At 33.9% G+C, this 11,557-nt stretch overlaps 2 protein-coding genes and 1 long non-coding RNA gene across 3 annotated transcripts; 2 read left to right on the forward strand and 1 right to left on the reverse strand.

The window, feature by feature from the left end:
- The first annotated feature begins 1,346 nt into the window (after positions 1–1,346).
- LOC136069175 (uncharacterized) lies at positions 1,347–1,937 on the forward strand. The gene is made up of 2 exons (XM_065777407.1): positions 1,347–1,570; positions 1,846–1,937. Exons 1-2 carry the CDS (start codon positions 1,393–1,395, stop codon positions 1,935–1,937), a joined length of 270 nt encoding a protein of 89 aa, XP_065633479.1. The 5' UTR covers positions 1,347–1,392.
- Positions 1,938–2,585: 648 nt separating this feature from the next.
- On the reverse strand, positions 2,586–3,479 carry LOC112000387 (uncharacterized). The gene has a single exon (XM_024032503.2). It carries the CDS (start codon positions 3,477–3,479, stop codon positions 2,586–2,588), a length of 894 nt encoding a protein of 297 aa, XP_023888271.2.
- Positions 3,480–8,697: 5,218 nt separating this feature from the next.
- Positions 8,698–9,268, forward strand: LOC136069176 (uncharacterized). Its single transcript, XR_010630420.1, has 3 exons — positions 8,698–8,960; positions 9,051–9,199; positions 9,257–9,268. It is a non-coding gene; the product is annotated as an uncharacterized LOC136069176 (long non-coding RNA).
- Positions 9,269–11,557: the final 2,289 nt, after the last annotated feature.

Below are 11,557 nucleotides of genomic sequence, written 5' to 3' on the forward strand. Positions count from 1 at the left end.
AGAAGATGGCTCGTGTATTCAAAAGATTTGGATAAAGTATTTTGTTTTTGTTGCAAGTTGTTCAATTCAACAACACATGGTAGTGGTACAAATCAACTTACTAATGAAGGAACTAATGATTGGAGAAATATTAGCAGTAAGATTAAAAATCATGAAACAAGCAAAGAGCATGTTACTAACATGAATGCTTAGATTGATTTAGAAATGAGATTATTGAAAAATAAAACAATTGATAAAAATTTCCAAGAACAAGTTAACAAAGAGAAAGATCATTGGAAAAAAGTGTTGTTAAGAATTATTGCTGTAGTAAAAACTCTTGGAAAAAATAATTTGGCCTTTCGAGGAAAAAACGAAAAGATCTATCAAGAAAATAATGGAAATTTTTTAAGTCTAATTGAAATGATTGCAGATTTTGATCCAGTAATGCAAGAACATGTTCAACGTATTCAACATGGTGCAATTCATAATCATTATCTTGGACATAATATACAAAATGAATTGATACAACTATTAGCAAATGAAATTAAAGGTAAAATTATTAAAAAGATTAAGGAAGCAAAATATTTTTCAATTATACTTGATTGTACTCTTGATGTAAGTCATCAAAAACAAATGACTCTAGTACTACGATGTGTGGATATTTCAACTAGTCCAATAAAAATAGATGAGCATTTTGTAGAATTTTTAGAAGTAGATGATACTTCTAGAAAAGGTCTTTTTAATGAAATTATAAGTGTAATAAAAAATCTTGAACTTGATATTAATGATGTACGTGGACAAGGATATGACAATGGGTCTAATATGAAAGGAAAAAAACAAGGGATGCAAAAAAGAATAATTGATATAAACCATAGAACATTTTACACACCATGTGATTGTCATAATCTTAACCTTGTGCTATGTGATGTGGCCAATTCTTGTCCTAAAGCTATATTTTTTTTTGGAGTAGTACAACGTATATATACATTGTTTTCTTCTTCCACAAAGCGATGGATAATTTTACAAGATAATGTTTCAAGTTTAACTCTTAAACCATTGTCACAAACACGTTGGGAAAGTCGAATTGAAAGTGTAAAAGCAATAAAATTTCAAGCTTTAGAAATAAGAGATGCTTTGTTACAATTAGCAAAAACAAGTGAAGATCCTAAAACAAAAAGTGAAACTGATTGTTTGGCAACATATGAGCTTGAAAGTTTTGAATTCTTGTTAGGAATGACTATTTGGTATGATATATTATTTGCCATTAACTCTGTTAGTAAAAATTTACAATCAAAATACATGCATATTGATGTTGCCATAGATCAACTAAAAGGTCTCATATCTTTTTAAAAAAAATATAGAGAAGATGGATTTACATCTGCTATTATTTCATCTAAAGAGATTGCAATCAAAATGGAAATAGAGCCTATATTTCATGAAAAACGTATAATTCGTAGAAAGAAACAATTTGATGAGAATGCCAATGATGAGATAACACAATCTGCTGAAGAATCTTTTAGAATTAATTATTTTTTATATATAGTAGATCAAGCTATTTCATCAATTGAAAGTAGGTTTGAACAATTTCAAATATATGAGAATAATTTTGGTTTTTTATTTAATTTTGAAAAACTAAAAGCACTAGATGATAATAGTTTGAAAACATATTGTCTTAATCTTGAAAGTTTTCTCAAACATGATGTTTATTATGATATTGATGGCTTAGATTTATTTTTAGAACTAAAAATTTTAAAAGAAGTTGTGCAAATAGATGAAAATACTCCAATTAATGTACTTAATTATTTAAAAAGACTAGATTCTTTTCCAAATGCATATATTGCTTATAGAATATTACTAACAATACCTGTTACGGTTGCATCTGCAGAAAGAAGTTTTTCAAAATTAAAATTAATAAAATCTTATTTGAGGTCTACTATGTCACAAGAAAGATTAAATAGATTAGCTATATTATTAATTGAAAAAGAAATGTTAGAGGAACTTAAATACAAAAACTTAATTAGTAATTTTGCATCTCAAAAAGCAAGAAAAATAGATTTTAAATAAAAAAAATTCAATATATATATATATATATTATTTGATTAATATTTAATTATAAAAATGTCCCATTTAAAATTTTCGCCTAAGGCCCCAAAAGTTGTTGAGCCGGCCCTGCCCAGCTGTGACGGAGTAAGTGTGGTGTTAAGGCACGTGGGATCCGTTTGGTGTAGGTGTGGTGGACTTGAAACTGCCCTCTTAATTCTGTGTGGGTTTGGATAGGAAGATTAGTGGCGGTGCATTTTCCAGCTTCACGTTTTCTCTTTTTTTTTTTTTTTTTTTTTTTTTTGCCGCACTTGTTGACTTTGGGGGACAAAATTCACTGTGCGTGTACCGTGCGTGCACTGTTCATGCATTGTTCACACAATATTTAATATTAAAAGTGGGTCCTACAACACTATTCACACATTTAAAAATTATTTTGCTACAGTGTTTTCAGCAACAATCAGTTTTTATCAATTTTCAGCAACAATAAGTGCTATCTAAACGGACTCTCTATCCAGTTGTGATAACGGATTAGAGGCATTAACGGGCTTAATGGGGTGTGGAACTTAGTCCGTGAATCTCGGGCTTCCATTAGTTTTGGATTGTCTCGGCGATTTTTTGGTATCAGGTTCAATGGGCGTATCGGTTTCGGACGATGGAGAAGGTGCAGTTGTCGCCCTTTGGTTCCGGTGTGCATGAGGTTGTTCCTTACTTGATTCCGCGCTTCTTGTCCGATACCCAGCCTTAAGCCACTCGCCATATGGACGCTCATCCTGTTCTACACTCACAGGTAATGGACAGTCACCTTGTTCATGACCGATTTGGCCATAATTGAAGCACCACCCAACTAGCCTCTCATACCAGAAAGCCACTTTAATTTCCTCTCCTTCCGGATTGATTACTGGGACACCACGCCTGAGAGGTTTGTTCAGAGGAACTTCCACTCGTATGCGCAGAAACCTTGATTGTTCCAAAGTGAAGGCTTTGCAGTCCACCTCCACAAGCTCGCCGATACTCCGCCCTATATCGTTCCCTGCCTCCTCATTAATAAGGTCAAAGGGCAGTCCCCACACTTGGATCCAAAATGGTTGTTTTGTGAACTTAACATTCCTCACTAACATTCCTTTCTCCCATCTTTGAAGTGCCAATAGATGGTTGTCGAAACACGATGGCCCATTGTTCCAAACCCACATCAATTGGCTTTCCATTGCAAACTTGAACTGTAGTAGCCCTTCCCCCACTTCAATTATCTTCAAGTCATCCCCTAGCTTCCACATGGATTGTAGTAAGTTCTTAGCTGCTCGTATATTAATTGCCTTCATTGTGCGAAACTTTCCTATAAGGCTTAGGGAGAACTCTTCCAATACTTTTTCTCTCTTCACTGGGCGGATTGGCATGCCCTCGTCTTCATCCGTTGTGAGTGTCATATTCTGTATACGTTCAAGGACCTCAGATTCCATGTTAGTGTTTGTAGCAGTCTACGTAAGTCTTGAAGTGAAATGTATTATGATGAACCAGCTAATTTCCTTCCTCATGTGGTTTGGAGGAAGAAAAAAAGGTAATAAATGCTCACTCTAAAGTGAGAAGAACGCTCCTCTCATGCAAGAGAAAAAGTGCCAGAAGTTCAATTGTTAAAAGAGGAAAAAATTGTATTTGCCATTTTTAATCTCTTTGTTATTTGTGTGTTCTATGAACTGCAAAGTGTTTTAAATTTGTTCACGCTTATCTTTACGAAGTGCCTTGTCATTGTGAAAATTGTAAATGTCCTTAGATATTCCAGTTGCTTTCACATGCCTCATCTCTTTTTTTCCTGACATTTGAAATTGTAGACACTGTTAAGAGTAAGAGCACAGAACAGAGCAATCAAATTTCCAAAGCAAAGAGCAGTAACGGCAAGTTTCTCATCCAACGGCTAAAACAACATTTATTGTGTTAAAGCTAAACAGTGTCGTTCTATTTAAATATTGTTGAGTTTGTAATTAAGTGAAACACTGTCCTTTTTACTTAATTTTGTTAAATAGATTCTTAGCTTAATTAGGCAGTTGTTTCAATTATTTTATACCGGATTTTTCTCCAATCTTTATGGATCAATCCCAAGATTTAAGGGCAGTTAGTTAAGCAGTTAGTGATCATCTTAGACTATATATATAAAGCATCAAGTGTAATGAAAAGTAAGTGAGTATTCTCCTAGAATTTTCCATTCTCTCTTTGTCTCTCTCTTAGATCTTTCTCTCTATCTTTCTCTTATTTCTCACTGAGTATTCTCTGTGTAAACTCCATTGTTATAGTTTTTACAAGCTTAGCTCAAATCTTTTATGGTATCAAAGCAGCAATCATCCCAGTTTATATAGATCCAACAATGGCAGAAACCTCTTCAGCATTAACTTCTACAATTGTGCCTTCAAACTCCATAACCATGCCTTCAACCTCTACTTCCACTTTGTAAGGTTGAATTTATTCAATCATGTGTTGGCTTTATTCCGTGCTAAATTTGCTTGTAATTTAGCAATTAGATACTCTGTATTTAAGTGGAAATTATGTAAAGGTAGTGTGTGAGAGAGTGTGAAGAAAACTAAAGATGTATGCACTCAAAAAGAGCCTCGCGAGTGGATCTCGCGACTGGCAAGTCACCAAAGATGGCACACATGTGAAGCATGCAAGGGAGCTAAAGGGTCACGACAGCTGGAGCACTACAGAACAAAACTTCATGTCTGGCCAGGTAGTTAGCTCACGACTCGTTCCAATCATGAGGTTGAGTCGCTAGAATGCCCTGTTTGATGAAAACTGACCTTTTGCATTCCTCATACACCCTACTATAAATACTCTTATACCCACGAAATGTAGAGAACTTTCAGAGAGAATTTTGAGAGAGAAACCCTAGAGAAAAACAAGATTGACTCATCCATAATCTTCATCATTTGATTCTCCAAATTTATTACTCTCACCCTCTTCATTGACATATTCTTGAGATGTACATTTAGCCAAATCCTTATCTCACCATACCCATATTAGTGAGGATGTATTTTGGTGCTTGGGAAGCAATTAAGAAAGGACCAATTCATTTTGGCAATTAATTTTGGTTGATGCAATGGGCTATTGCGGGATCCAGTAAGATAAACTAGACAAGGTTCGGTGTAACCCTGTTGGAGCAAGAAGTTTGAAAGGCTTAGGTGCACTGGATAGATTGAGCTTGAAGGGTCTTCTACTATTTATGTATCCTAACTTGATTCTTCAGTGGATTATTGACCGCTTGGAGGGCGGCGAAGAGGTTTTACGGCGAGTACTTCGATTTCCTCTTCGATAACACATCGATATGTTATCTTTATGTTTGCATCTTTCTTCCCTTTCTTTTTACCTTTTAATTACTATTGTGTTGGTTATTAATTATGGTTTAAAGTGTGTTACCAATTTGGATATAGCTTATATTTCATTTTCCGCGCATATATTGTTTGATTATAAGCTTGGGTTGATAATTTTATATTTGGGGTTCTAAAAGTTCATAGGTGTTTTACACCCTATTTGAACTTTCACACTTCAATCAATCTCACTAAACAGCCTCTGCTATTATTGTCAAATATGTCAAATATGATGACAGTTAAACTTGATTCTTCCAATTACATCGCTTGGAAGCATCAAATTTCCATGGTATTAGAAACATACTCTATGATTGAGCTTCTTGATTAAGTTCCACTCATTCTTGAGAAATTTCTCAAGGACCTCTCTGGTACTGTTACTTCAATGCTTAATCCAGATTATCTCATCTGGAAATCAAAGGAAAAGGCACTTCTCACCTTCATTAGCTCTACCCTCACTCCTTCAGTTTTAGTTATAACTGTTGGATGTTCATCTGCTCAAGAAGTCTGAAAGGTTCTTGAAAAAAAAATTTCTTCAATTTCAAGATCACATGTGATGAATCTCAAGGGAGAGTTGCATAATGTGAAGAAAGGATCTGAATCTGTGGATACATATCTACAGAAAATTAAAGTGATAAGAGACAAGCTTATGGCAGTAGGTGTTCTCTTAGATAATGAAGAGCTACTCCATGTAGCAATCAAAGATCTTCCAAAAGAGTTTAGTGCATTCAAGTCTGCAATCAAAACCAGAAGCACAAAATTAAGTTTTGAGCACAAAATTAAGTTTTGATGAGTTAGCTACTTTGTTGAATGCAGAAGAAGAGCCATCGAATGAAGGTATGGGGGTCAAAGACTCCACCTATACAATGGCAGTGAACACCACACCAAGATTTAACAACACTGGTGGTTATAATAATCACAATCAATCTAATAATAGAGGAAGAGGAAGAGGCAACAATGCAGGAGGCAGAGGTTCATCACCTAATCAGTTCAATCACTTTTCACACTCTCAATTGCACATATTTACAACAGTTGAAGTTTGAAGGTCTTATGAACTTGTCTTTGTCTGCCATGCTGCAAGGAATCGTTCTAGCTTGGTGTTCTCCTGGCATCTATTTGTTACGTATTGCTTGTGGTATCAGATGGAGTTCATGATAACAACATGTGGCGTTTGATGTTGACTGTAAGATTCTCTTCTTGATTACTGATTGTCATGTGTTTTATATAAGTAACTTAGCCAATAAAGTCTTTCTCAAATTGCTTTATCTCCTCCTACACTAATGGATTCATCATTCAAGACCTGCTTATTGTGTGCCCAACTTACCAATAAAAAAACTTAAGAGTAACTTATGTACAAGCACATTGTATCACCTTTTTTTTTCCTTTCTTTTTATTTATTTTTAAAAAAAATTTATTTAATTATCTTATGCTTAAGATTTCTATTTAAATTAATGCTTAAAAATTCTTTTCCTCCTACACTAATGGATTCATCATTCAAGACCCGCTTATTGTGTGTGCAACTTACTAATAAAAAAAACCCAAGAGTAACTTATGTACAAGCACATGGTATCTCCTTTTTTTTTTTTTCTCTCTCTTTTTTTTTTATTTATTTGTTATATGCTTAAGATTTCTATTGAAATTAATGTTTCAAAATTCTTTTCCTTACATGTTTTTTTTTTTTTTTTTTGATAATCCATTTCCTTACATGTTTGGATGTGCTTCTTGTGTTCAATTGTGGTTCTCGGGCTTATATGATGATAGATTTTAGCGTAGTTGTACTATCTACCCAAAACTATGAGTTCGTGTTTCATAACTTTCCCTTACATGTTTGAATGTGGTTCTGGCATTCAGATGTGGCTCTCAAGCTTATCTGATATTAGATTGTAGGGCAGTTGTAAAGCAGCTAAATTTTAAACATTTACTTATATTATACAGATTAAAAAAAATTGTAGGGTAGTTGTGCATTCAATCTATATATGATGTCCACCTTAAACTACAAATTTCTACATGCACTCAAATTTGAGATTAATGTTAAAAATAACAAATTAGTAAGCTGATTGGAATGGATATTGTAAATTAATGGGAACTAATCCATTAATTTGACATAATAGTGAACCCTATCACCTGACTAACCCACTAATTCAATAATTGTGCCATATTAGCGAACCCAATCAACCCTCCAGCCTACTAATTTAATAATGTTGACAATAATTTTGGATGGTGGTTTGGACATTGAAAATCAGAGTGTTGATTCTTTTTTCCCCTTTAATACTTTTCTGCAGCTTCTACTAAACCTTTCAGTATTTGCAATTGTTGATATAGCTCTAGCTCCTATTCTCTGACAGTAGCGACCATGAATTGCCTTTAACGGGCAACATATGCAGCGCTTTGGTGCACAAAAATTTGGTGGTCAAAGTGGTCTTTCTCAATTAGGACTCCATTTCCAAGTGTTTCTCGCATTTCAGATTGTCACAGCTGATGTAATCTGCACATTTCATTTTATAATTTTAATTTTTAACATGCCTATTCTCCATTGAAAGTTTAAACATATTAGTGTTATGGACCTTATGGTTTTGTAACAACTAACAAGATCGATCATTCAATTACATGGAAAATTAAAGTTGGACTGAAGTTATAACTATTGCATATCACCAGACTCTCTCTCTCTCTCTCTCTCTCTCTCTCTCTCTTTTCCCAATATTAAGTATTTAAGGTTCCTGTTTAGTAGTTTGGTTAAAATCACGTCTTCTTTGTATTTGTAAATGAGAACTTCTCTGTAGATTTTGGATTTGCATTAACTTCTTTTAATTTTTATGGGGGAATGTTGTTTTCTTTGCCATACTTTTTACATGTGATCTCTTGCATGATATCTCCGTGCAGGTGGACTTGTTGAAACATGGCATACCTTACCCATCTTCACTAATCCCTGCTCATTCCCTGAGCTCAAATTTGGGGCCTGAAAAGGAAAACAAAGATAAAGTTCATGAAAGTGAAGAGTATATGGTTGCTCCAGTTTTTGTCCATACAAAGTGAGTGATATTTTCGCACATGTTTTTCACCATCATAAATGGAGATATAATTACGGTTTGTTCGACAAAAGGTTAGAAGTTAGAAGAAATTATTAAAACATGAGAAGGGCAAAAGGATTGAATATGTCTTGATCCACCTTTTGTGATATCACTTATGCTCTACTCATGTCCAGATTCTTCTATGTGATGTCATCTGAGTTTCATTTCTGTATGCATCTGCAAATTACAAATTGCAATATGTATAGTTCGTTCTTTTCTTTGATTTCTTAGATATCATTTCAAGAAGTTGTGCAACCTTGTTGTTCAATATGTTGTTCCGTACAGAAGGTTACAATATGACCAAAGATCAACCATTTTCTTCTGTGGCTTCTGGTGCTCAGTGTACTGATCCTGATTCTGTGTGGCCAAATTTGTTTGTAATCCCTCTAAAGAACAAGGATGAATCTCCGAGAGGTCAATATGAAAGTTACAATACCTCACTATGGAAAATGCGGGATCAGATCTGTCTCTCGTGCGCGTGCACACACACATGTATACATTAAAATCTTGATATAATCTGGTATACGTCAATTCTTGAAAATCTAGGATATGGTATGGGGGCTATATATTAATGAACTAATATGTACTTAAAAGTGATTTTCTCTTACAGGTTCTATCCATGAAGTGCCCTTCATTTGCAAGGACTGTTTCCGAACGTGATTGGTTGAAGAATGTGGCCAAGATTTGGGAACTTGTGAAGAGCTCCCCGATAATTGCAGAGTACAGCAAAACACTTCAAAGTTCTGGCCTGTTTAGGAGGTAAGCCAGCCCAAGAATGAAAACAGCAAAACACTTCAAGGTACCTATGTTTAGGAGGTAGCCAGCCCATGTATTTCATTTGTCTTCAAGGTACCTATTTAGCTTGTTTTGATGTCTTATATATGTACACGAGCATGTGCTTGATTATTTCCCCTATTTAGCTTGTTTTGATGTCTTATATATGTACACGAGCATGTTTAGGAGGTAAATGTGCTCTTTAATTTGGTCTTTCAAATGTTACGGATTTGCATATACATTTCTTTTTTCCTCTTCTTCCACCCCTCCCCCTCCTCTTGGAAGTGTGAGAGAAATTATAAGGTTCTCATGGTGGACAAATGACGTAGTCCACCATTCCACTAAAAGACTCCCAACTGTTTAAAATTGTTAAGTTAGAAAATATTTTTAAACAAAAACTAATTACTGATTCAACAATTTTAAACAAATAGAAAGTTTTTTAGTGGAATGGTAGACAAGTAACGTGGTCCACCAGAAAACTATATAATTTCTCGTGGTGTGGGGTGGCCCAACTAGGACGTCTCAGATCTAGCCCAAGTTGTGAGGTTTTCATTGTGCTAGCATGTATTCTCCTGCACATTTGATAAATAGCTCTTTCGCAGAGCATTTCCTCACTAACCGTTAGGCACAAGCAAAACGTGTGCATAAGCAATCAAGATGTATTATAATTCATGAACCTCACCAAATTCCATATATTGTAAAACATGTCCTGCGTTCTTGCAAGGAAAATTAATTCAAAAAGAAAAACATGAAAGAGAAATGAACCTTGAGAAAGTTTTTGGCAAAAATGGAAAAAGAAAATGATAAAATGGCAACTTGTAAAACTATGATTAAAATGGTAAAACCTGAAGTCAATCTTGATGCATCCCTTTAGGTATTAATTGGGGGAGAATGATTTCATTAAATTTTGAGAAGATTTGGTTTCTTAATCTTATTGAATCTTCCTAGAGGAAAAAATAGTCAATTATTAATTGGATGTATGTTTTAATTTTTTTTTTTTTTTTTTTAATAGATAATTTCAACCTATGACATTTGAAAAATATATATTTTTTGGTTTTATTATTTGAGACCGTGGAAAATTGAAAACCTTTTTTGTCTATAACACAGTTATGCAATAAAGAGTAATATTATGTGTGCTATAAAATTTCTTCTTCTTCTCCTTTTTTTTTTTTTAATATTTTTTTTGGTGAGTTAGTACAATATAATTTTGTTAAAAATGAAAACTGATTTATATATATATTTTTTTTTTTTTTAATATTTTTTTTGGTGAGTTAGTACAATATAATTTTGTTAAAAATGAAAACTGATTTATATATATATATATATATATTTTTGGAGGAGGACCTGATTTATAAACTAAAGCGACAGTTTACAATTTATGTAAAGTTTGTGTATAACTTTCTTCTACCATTTTGCCAACATATATGATATATGGCTACTATATTCTAAGAATAGATTGACCAAAGAAAATCATACCACCTAACAGTGGTTTAATATATTATAACAATAATGTTTCCTCTACCAAAAAATGTTCACGGGATAGATAACACGACTGTGGTGTAACTAGTTGTCTTGTTCATGGAAATTTGTAGATAAGATTGAGGTAACAAATGCATAATAGTGACTTTCTTAATCGAAAGCTCCTTACAAATTCAAATGGTCAAACATACTAGTACATTAATGAGTACCACTAAATATCATAACACATAAATTAGGCAGCCTAATACAAGAGAAAAAACATACAAGCATGCCAATCATTTATTAATGTTATATAATGAAGAATTTGGTAATGTCCAATATCTACTTTTCCCTCACTCCAAAGGATGACACAATCTGCTAGTTCGGATCTCCCTTTCGAGTCAAAACCTCACTTATTATATAAGAATAAGGTTCCTGCTTTCCAATTCTTCAATATTGAAGCCTCTCTCAAGTGTTCCTCAGTTAAGCTGGATCTTGCTGCAATTATGCTCTTGCGTTTTTCTTGAAGTGCCAAGATATCTCTATCGATTTCATTAAGAGTATCGTCTTCTTGAAAAAGAAGGCAAGCCTGCACAACTCTTTTTAAATGGTCAAAAGCAAATTGAATTTTAAATTCTGCGAATTGTAATATCCTCAACCTTGTCCACCAATTGAGAAGCAAATCCACTGTGACATCCACAATCTTGGTGTTTATCATGCTATATATACTGTCACATAACATGTTAAATAAATACATTTTTACCTTTGGCCTTAACATGGACGTGGCACTAATATCCCCGTGTTTGGAAAGCAAGTGCTCAAGGATAGGAGCCAACCTTTGAATAATCATGTAATCCCCAACACTAGCTACCTCTTCTTTAGGGG

Source organism: Quercus suber, unplaced genomic scaffold, assembly GCF_002906115.3.
Source record: "Quercus suber isolate HL8 unplaced genomic scaffold, Cork oak 2.0 scaffold_155, whole genome shotgun sequence".
NCBI classification, from domain to species: domain Eukaryota; kingdom Viridiplantae; phylum Streptophyta; class Magnoliopsida; order Fagales; family Fagaceae; genus Quercus; species Quercus suber.

Coding starts and splice junctions, on each gene's coding strand:
- LOC136069175 (XM_065777407.1), top strand. CDS start 1,393: ATGGAAATAGAGCCTATATTTCATGAAAAACGTATAATTCGTAGAAAG. Junction 1,571..1,845: donor TAGGTTTGAACAATTTCAAA/TATATGAGAATA, acceptor CTAACAATACCT/GTTACGGTTGCATCTGCAGA.
- LOC112000387 (XM_024032503.2), bottom strand. CDS start 3,479: ATGGAATCTGAGGTCCTTGAACGTATACAGAATATGACACTCACAACG.